The following is a 20,618-nucleotide window of genomic DNA, read 5'->3' as shown; positions in this document are numbered from 1 at the left end:
TGTATTTAAATAGGTGCTGACAGCCTTTTTTGCTATTTATATTTCATAATATTTCCAAACTCCACATTTTATTAACAGGCTGTTTTCCACAAATTCCACTGGCAACAGCTGTTTATTCCACATGATGGTGTCTGAGGTCTAGTGATGACAATTGTCTGAGTGGTAACTATCCATCGCTGTCTTCTGAGGCACTGTTTAGACAAATCCCTTAGATTCGTTATAGTTAATAAAGACCTCCCCATTTTCTCTTAAGATCCTAAGTGATCAGAAAATGTGTTTTTTTTCAACAACAACAAAAAAACAACAACAAGAATACTTGTCTTATACCAACTTTTCTTTTCTACGGCGCCATTTTTAGTTAGAATTTAGTACTCAAGATTGATATTATTATTCTTTTAAAACAAATCCATCAAATAATAAACATTTCTATGGATGATTAAAGCTAAAATATATACATTTTAAAAATAAATATGAAAGAGAAACTTAAATTGAAGCTTCTTAATAATACGTCCTGAAAATTATTTGTACTCGGAAAACAAAACAAAAAGTAAAAACTAAGACATCATACATAGAAGCACAAGACAAAAAACTGTTGTATTTCAGATGGCGCTAAGATAATTTCGTTACTCTGAAATTATTTTAACCTGGGTGGGGTTAGACATAAAACTACGATGGTTGAAATAGAAAAACAAATAATCCGTTTTATATTTCGTTTCTTCATTTTTTATGTACACGGTGAGTTTCAAAGAAAAAAATATTAATATATAATTGTTTTTATTAGCTGCCTTAAGTATTACTTTTAGGCATGTAAAATCGTGTATTCTTCGTTGCTGACAAATTAAACTTTCGATTACACTCATGGGTTCTTACAGTTAAATAATAAGAAACTTAGAATAATTTATTCCTGTTACTGTTATTATTACTACTGGCAATACTGATACTAGTACATACAATTACTTGGTAAGAAGTAAAAGTTCAAATGTAAACGTACAACGGTTATTCCATTATTTACTTGAACTCTAATGTACACTTAAAGAAGCAAGTTATTTTAATTTTTATGGTGAATTACAACCTATCAACCAACGTGGTGTATCTGTTTAATCAAGCATACCCATTTATGCTCAAACTAAAGCTTCATAGTATTTTGAGGAGACCAGTGACCAGTAATTAAGTTAAATTTAAAATAGGAAGAGTATATGTTAAGCAATGGGGAGTTGTAGCTGGGGTTGGCCTAAATCTGTTGTCACAAAAATAATCAACTAATTGAAATTAGGATATCTGAATACTTATATTTTGGGTTAATTCAGAAGTCAGTTAATTAAAATACCAGTTTTATTGATTGTAATGAAAATAATTATCTAACCAAAATCGGAGTTTCTAAATATTACTATTTTTTATTATCCCAACTACTCAAGCAATTAAAATAATGCTAGTATATTTAATAAGCATAATGTTATATAATGGGCTGTCTATGCTTTACCCAATTTTAATCTTAATTTTTTTTTTACTTCAAGTGATTTTGGCTCTGGGGATTTGGAGGAAGGGGTGCTCTTAATTCAAGGGTTGCAGGTTCAATACCTATTGCCACCAAACTTGCTCACTTTGTCTTTGTTATGATAAAGCTTCTAAATCACCCACTATTGACCTTTTTTTTTATTTGTTTTCTTGTACATAATATGTCTTGAAGAAAATGTTCTAATTGATTTTTTGAATATAATCAATTAATGGGGCCATTGACTAATTTATTAGAAAGTAAAGTAATTGCTCAGCCTTGCTTACTTTGTTATTTATCAGAGACTTTCAAGAAAGTATATTATTTTGCAGTTGTGATTTTGAAGAGCCTGTCAGTATGTTGGAAGATTTGGTTTGTCTCAACATTTTAGCCTACCATAGAAGATGCTGTTGTAGATCTTGCTTATTGTACTGACATAGTTGAAATTGTTCTGTATTGGTCATCATAAAATTATAATGTTGTATGTTTATTTTAACTCCAAGTATAAAATTATTAAATGTAATATCTCAGATTTTTATAGAAGCTTATTTATGAGAACTAACAAGGTTGTTTAAGAAAATCAGTTGGGAAATTACAAGAGAAAATCGTAGATGGTTTTTTGGAATTGTTTTTCTGAAAAAGATGGTGTTTTTTATTACTTTATATGTTGAAACCAGGTATTATATGTTATGTGTTTAAAGTTAAATGTTTAATATATGTATATAAATACAAGGATAAACATAGTTTTCAAGAATATGAAAAATCATTGATAAAATGGAAGACTAAAATTAGAGCAGGTTAGGAAGGCTACAAATGAGGCTTAAAATTATTGTGAATTTTTTTTTTATAACATTATTTCAAAGTTCAAAGGCAATGCAATAGATGATATCACCATCTGAAACAAACATATAAAAAATATTGTTTATCACTTGGGTTATATTTGCTCTAGAGGATTTCAAGTTTGTAAGAAGATTAGGCTGTTTTTACAGTTCTAGGTTTAAAACTTGAGTCACCATAAATAAAATAATTTTAAAACATATAGAATATGTGTATCTTGTAGCTACTGAATAATTCCTTAAATGTATAGGTTACAAGGCAAATTGTTAAGATGTGTAGGGTGTGATGTCAGTTTCTTAAATGACTCAGTTTCATTATTTTGTGTGCAATTGTTCCTTGTTTTCACCCTAGCCTTTATACCAATGCAAACTCTATGTTTGAGTGACAGAAAGGTTATTTCATTGTTGTTTTTATATATGATTTTATTAATTTCAACTTTTTATATGTGTGTTTTAGGAATACTAATAAATCCTTCAAAAATTGTCAGTATTTCATCTGTTCAAAAACATGCGTTTCTGTTACTTTTTATTTTACTGTTGATTTTCACATAATTCCTGGAACTTAGCACAAGTGGATGAAGTGGTTTTTATTATTTCACTTAAGTTGTATGGAATTTAATCTATTGTTTTCTACCAAACTACCTTGTTTCTGGTTCATTTTCTAGTTACATATTCTTCTGTTATTAACCAGTGTTAAACTTATTAATGCACTTTACTTAAAATTTAATCCAACTGGAGCAAATACAGTGGTTAATCTGATTAGTTATACCTTGACAGTAAGTTGAATGTATTATGGTTTACTAAATATATATTTATTTTCATTAATACTTTCCATAAAACATTCTTAAAATGTATTTTTTTTATTTCTCCCTACTTAAAAATGTAACTAAACTTTTCTAGTGTGGTCAAACTGAGTGTGTGTGTGTGTGTGTGGTTATTGGTCAATAGATGGCAGCAGTAGGTAATAGATTGTTAAGATTTAATATCTAAGAATATGGATGTATATGTTTTTTTGTGTGTAACAACACACCTTTCTTCCAATAGAAACCTCATTTCCATAGAGCCACCCCAAAAATATCTTTTTTAGCCTCTTTTAGTTTCTAGCCTGGGGCAGTACGAATATTGTGAAACTGTTCCTTGGTTAGTATGTGGGAGATGGTAAAAATTAGTTTAAATAAAACACTAGTTTTGCTTACTTTATTGGTTTATTTTAACTAATAATTTGTATTGTTGTAAATTAAATGTTCTAATGCAATTAAAATACAATGCAAAACTTTAAGGAAAGTTTTGTTTATTGTCTGTCATTTTAGCTAGTAAAAATCCAAAAGCTTTTAGTTCAGCTTAAAGAGAAATCAGATTGGGTATTTGTTTCTTTAAACAAAGATGTCCCACACTGGTTCGTGACAAACCCATTAATGTAATGATTCAGAAGTAAATGGCAACCAGTCTTGTGTTTTCAAGTTTATTACTTAGATATCTTTGCAACTGTGTAAAATAATGATGTACATATACAAGACTTTACTATGTTAATAGAAATACTTGAATATTTTTCAGTTATAGATCATAAAAACCTTTGTTCATCTTTCAGTTGGTGGAAGTGTAGAGGGGGAAACAATATCTTGGTGCACCATTAGCCATGTGGAATTTCAAAAATGTGAAGATTTTGCTAATGCTATTAGAAACAGTTATGAATTTGACGTAGAACTTGAATGTAAAAGAGGAGAAGACAAAAACCTGTGTATGAATATGATAGATGGAGGTCGTGCCAACCTAATGACATTAGATGCGGGTGAGGTTTACGTGGCTGGTCGTTACCACAGCCTTGTTCCTATTTTGAGTGAGCGATATGGCCCAGGTATTTCAGTCTTCACAAAAATGTTTTTTAAAACAGCCAAAAAAAATTTTAAATTTTTTAAAATTGTATACAAAGTATGATTGATAAAATATATATATCTTTGACAAATTTTGATTTTCTGGTTCAAAGCAAGTGTTGTGGGGTTTATTGTATTGTATTGCAAAAAAAAAAAAATCTGAATAAGACAGTTTGAAACTTAAACTTTTATTTATATTATGTTGTTTTGGAAATAAAATATGTCATATGAAATATTTTTTATTAATTTGAAAATGTTTCATTATATTATGTTGTTTTTAAAGCAATTATAAGCATGCTTACCATTGTTGTAATTTCTGAAACATATTTTTGTCTTTCTACTCTTGTTCAAAACTTTCTCATGATATTTTGATAAGATTGTAAGTTGTAAATTTGTTTTTATCTGAAAGCAATTATGCAGTTTCATTATAAGCCATCCAACATTTTTTGATTTGTTAACCAGAAGATATGGCTTAAGATATGTCATTCATTTTCTTAGAAATTAACAGGTTTTCATACTTGTGTAGAGATAGAATTTAAAAGTTGTTCTGTTTCCAGTAATTTAGAAATGAATTAAATTATGTAAAAGGCCTTGATAATGACAGAGGTTATAATGTTGATATAGTAAATTTCAATCAAGCAAATACTGGATGAAACAGTGCCAATGATATTAACAATACAGTAATATTACTGTATACGAAAGGTATAATTAGTCAACTTGAAAGTCTATTCAGAAAATATAATTTTATTTGTATTTTTAAACCATTTAACAAAATTAAAACAGTACCTTCATGTATTAAAGATTTAAAAAACAAGACCCTTTATTGAATGAAAGGTATGTAACAAATAAGGTGTGAATGGAACAAAAATATACTGGACAAATTAAATGTAATTTGAAATATCGTATTAATTTAGATAAAAGTTATGTACATCACTAAAAATGTTTCTTGTTGAATACATTGTTGAAATAGATATTCAATACAGTGCCACAAAACAATAATCTTAAAGGAATGTATTAGTCAAAATGGGTTAAATATTAAAAAATCAATACAAGTTTTGTGTCATAAAGTAAATAATTATTTAATTAAATAGGGTTACGTGGCAATAATGCACAATTTTGAACATATGATACTCATACCACCCTTATTTACCTGCTTTTCATTTACTCGTGGTAATGGTAGTATAAAGCTATGGATATATGTGGAGTCGTGTTAATTTTGTCCATCAGCTAAATAAAAGTTTTATTGTGCATTTTAAATGTCAATCTTGTTTTTAATTTTAAGTTTAAAATCCATTTTATGTTCTGTATATTTCTTATTTTGGGAGGATTTGTTGATAAGGCAGAAGGTAAACACGACCTAGGAAACAACAGTGTTGTTGATGCAATGAAACTCAATATAATTTTGTGTCAAACGATGCAACTAAACTTTTTTCATTTTGTTCCATAAAACACATTTATTATACCACAACATTGTAATTCAAATGAAATATAAAGTAATAAGGCAAGTTTAAAAAAATACCCAAAAAGACAGTACATAATTGTGGTAGAAGTTGTTCACAGATATTTTTCTATTAGTAAACTTTTATCAGAGATATTTTTAGGTCTTCTCGAGTTGTTGGTGAAAGGGAAAACTTTTCTGGCAGCACCTTAGTCCACTTTTTTTCTTTTTCTTGAAGTGCTGACTAGAAGGGAAAGCAAGTGCATGACACAACTTGGTACCAGTTTTTTTTTTTTTTTGCTGGCTTGCTTGTTAATGTCATGGTTTGACATGTAGAAATGCCTTACAATTAATTTTATTGTTCTGAGGCAAAATGAGATATATCAATATAATAGTTTCTTGTACATTTTTTGTTGTCAGTGTTACCGATAATGTTACTTGTACTTGCTTTACTTGGTCTGGTGCAGCTGAATCTGTCTGGTCAGTATATGTTTAGTGTTTTAAGTGAGATGTATTTCCTAAAGAACCTGTATACTAAACATGAGAAAATGAAACAATGCAGAGAATCACAAGTTACAAGAATAATTATATTAAATTTAATAACAAATTGCAGAAAAATAAAACCATATCCATATAAAAATTACAGAGAATTCAAGGCCTGATATGGCCAGGTGGTTAGGGCACTTGACTCCTAATCTAAGGGTTGCGGGTTCGAATCCTTGTCACATCAAGCATGCTCGTCCTTTCAGCCATGGTGGTATTATAATGTGATGATCAGTCCCATGTTTCATTGGTAAAAGAGTAGCCCAAGAGTTCGCAGTGGGTAGTGATTACTAGCTGCCTTCCCTCTAGTCTTACACTGCTAATTACGGGACACCTAGCACAAATAGCCCCGTGTAACTTTGCACAAAATTTAAAAACATATGAGAAAAGGAGTGGTAAATCAGCTACCCTAAAGTAACATAGAAGTTTATTACAAGACCATAAACATTGCTATAAAGTAGAATGGTAGCTCATCCTTTAGTGTTTCAGAAATTTGAAGATTTGCAAGATGGAGAGAGATGTTTGTGTAGGTAACCATGTGTGTTCTTGGTTTTTCACTGTTAATGGTAGTCATGCATGATTTACATAACTTTGGGTTCATTCTTGATGTTTTATACTTGTGTCTGTTGGTTTACTAATTATTCACATTTAACTTTTTCTCATTGTCTTTCCTATGTCCAAGTATTGATGTGTTTTCTTGTAGATTTGATGTGCTTTCTCTCTTTACTTTGATGGGATATTCCTTGTACAATTGCATAAGCACTGATAAGCAATTTATACCTATGTTGTTAATTTAGTTCAGATAATGGCATCTAGAGGGTTAAAATCATCTGCAATGTCTTTATTCATGTGTATTTGAATGTTCCATGATTATTGTTAATTTAATTTTTTGTGCTGTATTTGGTGGAACTGTAAGAATTGTTTGTGTACATGTGTATTTTGTGGATTCTTTACTTTAAAAAATTAAAATAATAAAAAATTTAACTTCTTAATTCTGATGAATGTTAAATGTCTAACAAAAACTATAATACAACTCTACATTAAAACATATTACACAATAATATATGAATTAAAAAGGACATGGATCCCTGGTGGACATTTGTTGCATGTTTTGTCTGTGATTCCAACCGTCATTGTCACAAGGAGTGTGTTGACCACCACTAAATCATGTCGAGAATGTCCACCATAGATTTATGTCTTTTTTATTAATATTTTGTTGTGCAACATTTGTTAACACTTTGCTGTGTTTGAGTTTTTATTAATCTCTGCTCTGCTCATGTGGCATTTTCAGTGTTTTTGAAATGTTATGTTTTCCAGTGAAATGATTGTATTTAGAAACAAAAATGAATTGTAAATTAATATTACAGTAATATACCTAACATTGTATAACACAAGGTTGTTTTTACTGCAATGATTTTTGTCATAAAAACCTATGTTAGAGACTAAATTAAAAGGAAGGAAACATATTCAAGTCTAAGTGCATAGATGTTACTCTGACATATAGTTAACTGGATTATTTACTCCAGAATTAGGTTTTGGTTGCGAGAATGCAACAACCAAAGCTACAAATCTGAAGAAAGGAATGTGAACAGCTCATTAACTTATGATAAGAAGTCTACAACAACTTGAAAGACAATTTGATAGGAATTTGAGATGGTAACATTGATGAAGATGTGCTAGGTAGAAGGCCAAAGTAAAAGTTAACCCAGGACAGAGCATGTTCATTGCACAAGACCTAAAAGCTTCCCCTTGATGTGGATTCCTGTAGTGGTGAGGGGACTTCCCAGAGAAGGTTCTGTAGTTTCAGTTTACCTCTTCTGAGATCTAAACATCCACCTGCATGTTTGCTGCACGTGGTGACGTGAATGGGAGGAGAGGATCCTGGTGGTTGAGGGGTCCAGCTCCAACATACCACTTTGGCCTTCAATTCCTGTAGATGGGCAGTCTTGAGGTTTATTTTTTTTATTTTTTTTTATTTAGAGAAAGCTTATGACACAACATGGAGATATGGCATCTTGTGAGACTTTCACTCATACGGATTACGTGGCAATTTACCACTTTTTATTAAGCATTTTTTAATGAACTGCCACTTCCAGGTCTGTGTGGGCTCAACACTTTCTCGTTTATTCCCACAGGAATTTGGAGTCCCTGAGGGCTGTGTTATGAGTGTCACACTTTTCATTATAAAGACTAATGCCATCAGTGAACAGCTACCCCCTACAGTTGCAAATAGTATTTTCATTGTTGACTTTCACATTTCATGTCAGTCATCAAGTATGCAATCAATAACATACTTAAGTGGACCACAACAAATGGTTTTCAACTTTCTCTCCCTAAAACTGTTTGTGTACATTTCTGCTGCCAACGGAGTATTCATCCAGATCCAGAACTTTGTATTGATGATGCTGTACTTTCTGTTGTCCCTGAGACAAAGTTATTAGGTCTTATATTTGACTGTAAATTAAACTTTATTTCCCATATCAAGCAACTTTGTGTCAAATGAAAAAAGAGCACTGAACATCCTCCATGTCCTTTCTTCCACCTCCTGGGGAGCAGATCGATACTCCATGCTTAAAATTTATTGTGCCCTTATTTGATCCAAACTTGACTATTGGTTTATGGTTATGCCAGAACCTCAGCATTGAAAATACTGGATCTTATCCACCATCAGGGACTTCGACTTTGCACTGGGGCCTTTCTTACTTCTCCAGTCCAAAGTTTGTTTGTGGAGTCTCATGAACCCCCTCTGTATATTTGCCATTTGCAACTGTTTCTTATGTATACTTCCAAACTTTGCTCTTTACCACAGCATCCTACTTATGGTTGTGTTTTCCATCCTCAGTGGGCCACACTTTTCTTTAATAGAAAATCTGCCATTGTTTCTTTTAGCCTTCGTATTCGGGCACAATCAGAAAAATTGGATATATCTTTGAATAGCATAGCACTATCAACAGTTTGGCCTCTTACACCATGGCTAATTACTATCCCCAGCTGTGACCTATCTTTGAGTCAGCTGAGGAAGGCCAGTACTCCCAATTGGAAATATCGTTCTTTATTTGCTGAACATATTTCAAATGATCCATCCATTCCAATATATACAGATGGTTCAAAATCAGGTGACTTTGTAGGTTCTGCCATAGTTTGTTACAGTTCGGTTGTAGCACACAGAATCCCCACCACAGTTTCTGTGTTCACTACAGAATTGTATGCTGTTTCTCTTGCCATGAATCATATTGAAACTGTGCAATATACAAATTGTACAATCTATACTGATTCACTCAGCTGTCTATTGGCCTTGACATCATTCCATGTTAGTTACCATCTTATTCTAATCAATATCCAAAACAAACAGGCCCGTCTATCTCTGTCCAGTTTTTTTGGATACCAGGTCATGTTGATATTTGTGGGAATGAGCTAGCTGACAGAGCAGCAAAGTCCATCTGCTCTGGCTTTATTACCACTGTCCCTGTTCCATACATGGACTATGGTCCAGTTATCAAAACCTGACTATACACCAGTTGGCAGTCAACCTGGAGTGAGCAACGAAATAATAGGCTTTTTCAAATCAAGCCTTCTTCAGCTCTTTGGCCATCTTGTTTCTGTAAAGGTCGAAGGGAAGAAGTTTTTTTTTTTGGCTGGGCTATGCATTGGTCACAGTTTTTTAACTCACCACTTCCTTTTATCTGGTACTGATGCACCAATGTGTGGTCACAATCGAGCGTTTTATTATCATGCCGTCGTTACAACCAAGAACGATGACGCCATTTTAAACATATTTTTAAGGTAGGTTTGCCCTTGACATTAGCCAATGTCATAGGTAATACTGGCTACCTCACTCATGTTTTTACATTTTTAAGAGCCATTGGTCTTTTTACCTTAATTTAAGGTTTTTATTGGACTATACACTGTTTTAACATGATTTATTTTACACATTTTAACTTTATTTTGACCTGAACCCAGGACTGAAAAGGCCAACTTCAAGTGACTGACAACAAGTTTGAACTTAATGTGTCAGTCTTTCTGGCAGGTTTTAAGTTTACATATTTTTACCTTCATTTCTATATACCATTGTAGTGTTTGGCACAGATAGCATAGTAGCTTTGTACAAATAAACATAAAATACCTACCTACCAAAAAATTGCAGTATATTGTAAAGGAAGATTCTAAACTTAAGGACTTTCAAATATCACTTTTTTTCTTGAGACAGAAAAATGCTATGTTTTTATTCTTCTGAATAGAAACAATCAATTATTCAAAAGCATTCCAGTTTTTTGTTTTTTCTGAAATTCTTGACATATTACCATTTATTTTAACCTGTTTATCAAAATATGTTTCTAATTTATATGACAGAAAAAAAATCTGGATTCTATGCTGTTGCGGTTATTCATGCACATTCCATGATTAAAAGTTTGGAAGACTTGCGAGACAAGAAAGCATGCTTTACTGGTGTTGGGCAGATGGCCGGTTGGATCATTCCCATGGCAACGCTAATTGAAACAGAAGTTCTAGCAATCACTGATTGTAACAACATAATAAAAACTGCTGCTGAATTTTTTAACGACAGCTGTGCACCGAACTCTCTTATTGACAAGTACAATCCAACTGGTAAGAAAACTTAGAGGAATCTATAGTATAATTGGTAAGACAAATAACATTCTGTCGGTAAGAATCTCTTTTAACTTTTTTTTGTAAATTTTTAATATTATTATTATTACCAGGTTTAAGAATTATTTTGAAAAGGTTTTGGATGTAAGTAGTAATTTCTTGTTTGAATAAAACTATATATCTGCTAGATATTGAAAATGTATATATTTTTTTCATTAGTGTCTGTATTTTTAACAGTGTATAAAATAATTTTCTGTTGTTTTTGTTTTATATTGTGTTTAATAAATTTTGATTTTTCACTGACTTGTGTCTTTTCGATACTAGATTACAGTATTTTTATAGTTGTATTTTCAGTGGATAGTTATGTTAAGTTTAGGCATCTTTTAGATAGGTATGCATTTTGTAATTTGTTTCATTCATTTTACTTAAAGTATACAACTAATAATTATTACTAGGTGACAACCCACAGAAGATGTGCAACTTGTGTGCTACGCAAAAGGGGGATCGTTGTTCTGGAAGTGACCCGTATGTTGAGTTTGGAGGAGCTTTTTCTTGTTTTCTTAACAACGGAGATGTTACTTTCCTGAAGCATACAACGATAGAAGAAGAACTAGCCAAACCACAGTACCAGCAACTCTCAACTTCTCAGTTCCGTTTACTTTGTCCTAATGGTGGGACTAGATCCATCAGAGACTACAGATTTTGTAACTGGGGTTTTATAACCTCTCATGCTGTTGTGACTAGTTCTGCTGCTCTTCCTCAAACACGGGAAATGTATCAGCAGTTTTTGATGGTAATGCTGTAAAAATAAGTATTAGCTAGCCCCTTAAAAAAATTGGCTAGTGGCTTTAGACAGGGGCATTAAAATTACTTAAAGATACATCAAAGTGTGGCTTAATACAATGACACATACTTTAAATACACAAAGTATGACTTGAGATACTACTACAAAAATAAAGAGGTGTCAAAGTATAGTTTGAAACACTGCCAAAAACTGTAGAGAGTTGTCAGTGTATTATACAAGACACTGACACATATTTTAAGTATCATTTCAGACACTGTCGTAAACTATAAAAATATTTTAAAATATATATTTAGTTAGATATTAATTTTTTTTTCTCCAGGAATTGCTTTGGATGTTTAGATTATAGCATGAAAGTTTTAACAGATGTCAGCATATTATACAAGACACTGACACAAATTTTTCGGTGACTTCAGATGCTATCATAAACTATAAAAATACTTTAAAGTGTATATTTTGAAAGCTATTAAATTTTTTTTCAAGGAATTTCTTTGGATATTTAGATAATGGCATGGAAGTTTAATCAAATGCCAGTGTATTGTTTTAGACATTGACACAAATTTTTAAGTACGACTTCAGACACTATCATAAGCTATGAAAAATACCTTAAAGTATATAATTGATTAGATATTAAATTATTTTTCAAGGAATTTCTTTGGATGTTTAGATACTTGGATGAAAGTTTAATGAATACAACTTTATAAGAAAATTCAAAATTAGTGTTTTAAAACTCATTTAAAAACAAACAAATTAATTTTTAAAAAGTTCAGAATATTAAATTAAAAAACTTTTATATTTTTGCAAGTTGAAAAATCAAATCAAAAACTGTGATGAAAAATATTAAAGGTAAACACAACAATTAGAGAACTTTCAGTCATGCCCATAAAAATGTAATGTATTTTTTTCTCACGTTACAATCTGAATATAGGAGAGAGTCTAGACTTATAATTTTTCCAGTAATAACTTTTCTGTTTTCTTCCACAATATTTTTAAGCTAAAAATAAGAATTGATAAATAGGTGATATATTTTGTTTTGTGTTTCTAAAAACATTTTTTTCTTTTTTTTATGTTAATTTACCATTTCAGAAAGCGGCCAGTATGTTCTCTGGGAATCAAAACAGATATAGTGTTACCAATGCAACTGTCCCCTCCATTATGGGAAGTGATACATTTGGTCCAATCAGTGAGTTTAAGGATGAAACCTTTCATTTGTTTGGAAGAAGTAAGATATATGATTACGTAGGAAACTTGATGTTTCAAGATGAAACAAGTGACTTGGCTCCAGTGGAAGGAAACAGACAAACTTTTACTGGATATTTAGGTAAGAGCAAAACTAAAAGTATAAAAAGCAATAAGATTTACCCTAATTCTTTCTCTGTTATACTTATCTAAAGGTACCAAGTATTTCTAAAATTTTAGTAACAGAAAAACGAGAAAAAAGGTAAATCTATATATATCAAGTACTTCAGAAAATTTATTTGAAAATGTTACTAGCTAAAGAGGAGAGTTTCCCAAAACTTAACGTTTGAGATTAAATATGTTTTCTCTAAGTATCAAATTCTACTTGCAAAGAGGAAAATGCTCATGTTAAAGCTACAAAAGAAACTTTTACAGAAACAAATGAAAATTTGAAAATGTGAATGTCAATTTGAAGTAGTTTTGAGTTGTTTTTCTTTGTTTGACTTTAATGTTCTACATCAGTTGTGTATCAAATGATTTTATCATGATTATTTCCTCAGAGTCTTATCCATAAGAACAAAACATTTTGTCATTAATATACAATAAAAAATTTCGTTTGTAAATGGAAAACTGAATTAGAGTTTCTGGAAATGTAGGAGTGTATTATGTTTATTTGTTTTCTTATTTCCATGCAGTTATTGGACAACTGTGTTTGTGTGATCTTGTATGATATTAGTAAAACTGAGTGATTTTTCTGTTTGAAACAGCTGACCATGAAAAGTATATTGCTTCTTTAAGGAAATGTCCAGTTCCAGCAGCTAAATTATGTGTTGTGTCTGATAAGGAGATGGAGAAATGCCACAAGATGAAGGTAGATTTCCTTAAGTGATTGTATATTTAGTGTGATAAACATCCCTCACAATGCTAAGAAATTTTTTACTGGACTTCATCACCAAATTACCTTTAATATGTATTGTTCAGGTCCTGTTTTATTTTCTAAACAAAATGAATATTTAATGTGACATCTGTGAAGTGATGGTAGGGAAGGCATAAACCATCTATCTCCAGGACCCCAAGAATTCTCAACTGTTACTGCAGTTGACAAGCTTTTCAACTACATTATACAGAATGGTCCAAAATTATATTTTCTATTTTAAAATGTAATAATTATATAACTAAAGAAATCAAACCATACAGTTTTCAAATTGTTGTAACCCAACTCAAACTATTTTAATGACATGTTAGTAGGACTCCTTGATGTGTAACATTAGTCACTCACACTACTTCTAATAAATATTCAAATGCAGTCCGTATTTCCTCAGTTATAGTGATGATGGAATTTGTTATCCTGGTCTTTTAGTCTCTGATGTGTACTATAGGAGTGTGATATACAATACCCTTAATATATTCCCAAAGAGAAAAGAGACTAATAGTGTGATGTTAAGTGAAGTCAGAGACAACAGAATTGGTCCACCCTGACCCTTTTCTTACATGATTAACATTTAACAGTGTAACGTTACAAACTGCAGTGAAAAAACAACAATATGATAAAAACTGTATGAGTTGGGCTACAAGATGCTGAAAACTGCATGGTTTTATTTCTTTAGTATAATTTAGTTATTAAATTTTGAAATAGGAAAAATAATTTTGGACCACCCTGTATCTCTTACAAGTTTTTAATAGCTAAATATCAGTTTTACACATTTTCATTGGACTTTCATTAAACTTTCTCAATATCTTTATTTTGTGGTTTGATCTAATACCAAGGAAAGATGTTTACTGCATTGTGATTGACTGACAGATAATGTATGTTTGGGTCTGGAGGTGAATTAATTTTTTTATTTTAATATTTGATCCTTCAGTAGCAGACATGATGAATAAAAATAAGGAATCTTGTCTCTTTTTTGCTTCTTATTTTTTAAATAATTTTCCTTAAACCTTTCCACTGAAAATTGTGAACCTCTAATTAAAATGGTGCAGTAATTTGTAGTGTGCTTGGCAGAATATTAGATTAGCAGTTCATGGTTAGGTATGTGTCTGTGTGTGGTAGGTTAATAATAGCTTTTGGATCTTACAGAGTTCAGATTTTTTTTCTGCTTTTATATAATATATCCCTGGATTGAGGTGGTTTTTGTTTTTTTACACCTTGGGTTTTAGTTGTTCCTGAAAATGTAACTGACCACCATTCATTAAGACATCATGAAGATAGTTGAAGATGATCTAAAACTCAAACAGGGTCATATGATTTTTTTAAAATTCTATAAACATTCAAGATTCAAGCGTAAGATTATAGGTGTTTGTAGAGTTAAAGCAAGTTTTCTGTACTATAAAGAAATTAAATCATTATATTGCTTTCTTTATTTGTGACCAAGTTTGGACAAATAAGAGCTTCTGTGTGGTCTCTGTATAAAGTTCATGAGTGCACAGAGAGTAGCTTGTGTTTTGCTTGTATCCTGGTGAGATTGTTCTAGTGTTAGGTTTTATGATCACATGATGGTCAAAGGCACTTCTTTTCATTTATATTTTCTCTTAACATTGGTCCTGTTTTAAATGTTATATCAGAGAAGTTGGAGACAGTTTTTTTAGTTACTTATTGCTGACCTTAGTTAGGCAACATTACAACTTTATACATATGTTTTCAATTAAATGCATATTGTTTTTTATTGAAAGTTTTTTTCTTAGCCAAATCATTACCTGTTGCATTAGAGAGACTTTTGATGGTTAAATCTAAGTTAGAAATAGATGTTTGGGCTGGGATGTACCATTGGAATAAAACTAAAATACAAACTTCCCAAACAATCACACCTTCAGGGTGGCCTGTAAGTCCCTACTCATCCATATATCTTATTGTATCCAGGGTGTCACCAGTATTCTTGCACTTATTTGATGGTTAAATCTAAGTTAGAAATAGATGTTTGGGCTGGGATGTACCATTGGAATAAAACTAAAATACAAACTTCCCAAACAATCACACCTTCAGGGTGGCCTGTAAGTCCCTACTCATCCATACATCTTATTGTATCCAGGGTGTCACCAGTATTCTTGCACTTATTTACCCACGTACTTGTCACAATATGCTCCTCAAGTGTAAATGGGCTTACATTGGCCATATTTCTCTGAAAAAAAAAAATTGTAATACATGCACAATTGAACATAACATAACATATGGATGGGTAGGGACTTATGGGCCACCCTGTAGATTGGTCCATGCATGTATTCTTTTGTTGTCCTTTTTTTCTAATCAAGTGATGTTGTCCATACATTACTGATTCTTAAATGTAGTTAGCTTTTTGCATTGTGTGAAACTTTAAGTAATGGAAAATGAATAAAACGTTATTGAAATACAGCAATATTTAACTTTTTTTAACCTTTCTTTTGTAATGCAACTAGTATCGTTGAATATTAGTGATGGATTAGTGTTAACCCTAAAGTTAGGCTCAATGTATTTAGGGAATCTTTTCAAGCTGAAGTCTTGGCTCATTATTTATTTATTTTCAAAAGTAATTATTCTTACTATGAGATATGTATGTTTGCTTATTTTGTTTTAAAAACATATTTCCTCTTTCTTATTTTCTTTCTATTCTTAGACAGCTTTTCGAGCACAGATGTTAAAACCTGACCTGACATGTGTGAAAGCACACAGCCACATCAGTTGCATGTCTATGATCAACCAGGGCTATGCTGATTTAACTGTGCTTGATGCAGGAGATATATATACAGCTGGACAGTATGTAGCATATTTTAAACTGATTTTGAAATGAATAAATCTTAAATCATCTTTTTTTTAAACATGAACTCATTTGTAGTGTTAATTTTGAAATATTTACTCATTGTTAAATGTTATTCTCTAGTATTGTTATTATAAGATTCCCTGTGGAATAGAGCCATGCTATGGATAAAGATGCTGTGATGGACTTGAGAAAAATATATTTTTTTTTATTTTTAAAAAACAAAAATGCAATAAAAGATACTTTTCTACTATAAAATTAAATAATTACAATTCACGATTTTTTTTTTAAATTTCTGTTTGAAGTTTATTGAACAAGATTTTATGAATATTGAATTTTTTAAAGCTTAACCATCATGTCTACAAAACTAAATGAGCAGGAAACTAACCGCAATAGTTTGACAAGGTTACAGTAATTATATAGGAAAGTAGAGTTGTTAGTGTGAGAGAAACTACTGATAGAGTTTATATAGGTGTTAAATTTCCTTGATGGACTATCTGAGTGTAGGGAAGATTCATTCTTGTTGGATTTAATATGATTTTAGGATTGTGAGCTTTCTGGCTATTGAATTGGTCCATAGAAACACATGGAGTAGAATGACATTTATTTATTTTTTTATTTGATACAGCAAGTACAACCTAATTCCAATTGTGGCAGAACAGTACAACTTAGATGACACTTACTATTATGTTGTTGCAGTGGCACAGCAGCCTGATAAAGAAACAGACCTCTTGTACTTAAAAGGTATATCATTTGTTATTTGTCTTTCTTACAGGAGATTTTGTATGTTTTCTAGGTCTAACATTTCCAAAAAATTTCTATTTTAATAGAACTGTCAGTTTTGACAATTCTGAGGACTGTAATGATTAACAAGTAATTTTAACAATAATCAGTAATGTCTGAGTAAATAAAGCTACTTACAAATCAGAATTATCAGATAACTTGTTAAACAGAGCATCTGGTTTAAGTAAAGTACAGATTTTCACAGAGCAGTTTCTCATAATGATTAGAATGTGCTGAATTGCTGTTATCAGGATTTTTGGCCAAAATCCCAATAATATCTCGTAAAGTGGACTAGATCTGGAGATTGAAAATTAAGAATAATCCTAATGAGTCATTAGACAAAATGTAATAGAATATAAATGAATAAATATGTCTGTATTAAACATTTTGACAAAAATGAATAATTACTGATACACATTTTAAAGTTAAACACAAAATACCATCTCTAACTGAATCTTTGACTCTCAGTATTAGAGTCGTGGGATTACATTCCTATCACCAAACATGTTTGCCCATATGGCCATGGGGGGATTATGATGAGACAATATGACAGTCAATCCCAAAGAGTAGCTCAATAGTTGTTGGTTGGTGGTGTTGACCAGTTGCCTTCCCTCAAATCTGTTAGTGCTAAATTAGGGACAGCTAGTGCAGAGAGCCCTTGTGCAGCTTTTTACAAAATTCAAAACAAGCTTAAACCAAACTTTAATACTTTCAAACTCTTGACAACTGACTGTATGTCAGTCTAAAGTTTTGAAGTAAATAAACCTTTGTGTTTCTAGACATTCTAGTGAAATGGTTTATCTCAAATTATGTTCATTGAAGAAAGTAAAAGATAGTTCAAGTTACCTTAAAATTAGTGTTGTGCAAGTTTTCTGGGCAGATATGCAATTAAAACAACATTTCTGTGTGAAGAGCTATCTATCAGAAATATTTTACCTCCATATCTTTGTTATGTGTTCAATAGGATGGTTAATCTTCAGCTATTTTGTTTTCATTTGTTGATGTAAATGTAATAATAACTTCCTTGTGCATGCTTTATAGAAACTAAAGTCTTTATTTGTTACACTCAGGTGTTAATTTATTGTGTTTAAACACTTTTAGTTTAAAGCTATATTTATCTAATTTTTCGTGCAAATAATATCAGTAGAAAAACTTTGTGCTATTGGGTATATTTGATTTGTGTAATGATGTATACCTTAGTTAAATTTCTTATTAAACAGTTTCATTTTGTTTAACTTAATTCATTGGAATAATGTATAACATATTTAACAATTGTAAGTGGACACATATATATATTAATTCAGCACAATAGCATAATGAGTATATGAAAAAAACTACTACAGTTTAGTGAAGCTTATATTATTTGATTCCTGGTATATAACAATGAAACTTCTCATTTTGGTTATAGTTTCAAATGTTTTTCAGTTTGATTCTGTTACATCGAAAATTTTTTTTCTTTCTTCTTGTGTATCCCTTTTGTGCATACAAATATGAAAAGTTTTAAAACCCAGACTTTCATTATTTCAAAACAGTTTTGATCATGTCTACATTTTATCTCTTCCTATCAGATGTTGGTTGTGAAAACTTAGGCTAATGGTAAAAAAAGTAAATAAATTGTAATTCAATATAATTTATCTCATCTATTCAGGTTGTAGACTATATTCATGGTACATTATTTCATTTGTTACTTATTTTTTTTACAGGTAAGAGATCTTGCCACACTGGTATTGGAATGGCTGCAGGGTGGGTGGTGCCATTAAGCTTTCTGCTAACCAATGAAAGAATGAGATCCTTTGGTTGCAATTCTGCCCACGCGGCCGCTGAGTTTTTTCAGAAAAGTTGCGTACCTGGAGCCCTTTCTCGAGAGTACACTGGTGGGTTTTGGAGCTACGACAATCTATGTGATCTGTGCCATGGATCAAGCTTTGGCTTTTGCAGTCGAGACTCCTTAGAGCCATTTTACGGTCACACGGGAGCATTCCGGGTGTCTTGTGGAAGGTGGAGGAGAAGTGGCCTTTGTGAAACACACAACTATTGTGGAAAACACTGCAGGCAGAAATCCCCAGTGGTGGTCCCGTAATGTCATGCCAGATGACTTTGAACTTTTATGTCGCGATGGCTCCCGTGCTGGCTACGACGAATATGAGGAATGCAATCTCGGCAAGGTGTCGGCAAACGCCATTGTTACGAGTGCTGACAAACCAGAGGACATTATCGAAGCTTACGTACGGTTGTTCCTGTACGGTCAGCAGTTCTATGGTTCCAAATACAGTGAAGAGTTTACCTTCAAAATGTTTGTTTCAGAGTTGGGCCACAGTGATCTGATTTTTCAAGATGCTACACAACAGTTGAAAGAGATCCCGATAGATCAGAGGGATATTGATCTTTACCTTGGAAATGACTTTGTGCAGTCCATGAAGATTGTAGACTGTACGGCAGGAAGTAGTTCTACTGTATCAAATCTCTGGATGTATTTTCTTGCAATACTTTCTCTTCTCTTTTGCACCTAAACTTTATGAGGCCAACTGTGGATGTTGTGTGCTGTTGTTCCATCTTATCTCTCTGTGTTTAGTAAGCTAAAAATAAATGCTGAATATAAATGGAATTCCTTCACACAATGGTTTTATAAATTTAGTTTACATTGTATGGTTTTATATAATCCAAATACTTTCAAGTGTTTTAGACAAAGGACCTCTTAATGTGTGTCTACAAATTAACTTGGTAAATAATCGAGTTTTCTTGTACTCAAGACTATTGGCTGTAAGCTGCATTATTTGTGTAACTCCACTGTACATTCCAAAATGTGTAGAGAGTATTTAGTGTTGTATTTTAATACATGTAGTTTTTTGTTGTTGTTGTTGTTTTCTTAGTTCAAACAGACATTTTAGTTTGAAATAAGTCATTTAAGATTTAGTGAAAGTTTGAATCTATTGTGTGTTGAGTTGTTCCTGGAACCTTTGTCATGTGTACAGTTTTCTACTTAATGGCTGCAGTTTCTTTCTTAATGACATTCTATTTTTCATTAAAACACAGCTACTTCATGAATTCTTGTTTGCATTAATTTGAGGTCATAAACTGAAGAAGTTTGCATTTACTTCCTGCAAGGTTGTTATTTGATTTTTTGTGATCTAAATATCTGCATAATGTGTATCAAGATAAATGCTTTCCTGAAAAAACATATCTTACAAAGCTGCTATTATTGTAAGACTGTTAAGACAATAGGATGGACATTGGTTATTATCCAAAGACTGTTAAGAAAGTAGAATGGTCATTATCCAAATATTAAAGGATGGATATTGGTCCTTAATGTAAAATATTGTTTTAACTAGATGACGTTTTGG

The 20,618-nt window shown here is 31.5% G+C and overlaps 1 protein-coding gene across 1 annotated transcript; it reads left to right on the top strand.

The window, feature by feature from the left end:
- Positions 1–589: 589 nt before the first annotated feature.
- LOC143253893 (transferrin 2-like) lies at positions 590–20,124 on the top strand. The gene is given in 10 exon segments (XM_076508445.1): positions 590–735; positions 3,917–4,183; positions 10,531–10,785; positions 11,241–11,578; positions 12,674–12,908; positions 13,534–13,637; positions 16,354–16,493; positions 17,123–17,238; positions 18,981–19,261; positions 19,263–20,124. Coding segments are annotated over 10 exon segments (2,325 nt in total). The 5' UTR covers positions 590–671; the 3' UTR covers positions 19,788–20,124.
- The last annotated feature ends 494 nt before the right edge of the window (positions 20,125–20,618 follow it).

This window comes from Tachypleus tridentatus, chromosome 6 (genome assembly GCF_004210375.1).
Source record: "Tachypleus tridentatus isolate NWPU-2018 chromosome 6, ASM421037v1, whole genome shotgun sequence".
NCBI lineage: Eukaryota > Metazoa > Arthropoda > Merostomata > Xiphosura > Limulidae > Tachypleus > Tachypleus tridentatus.
Note: the sequence above shows the minus strand (reverse complement) of the source record. Positions and strands in the feature narration are given on the sequence as shown.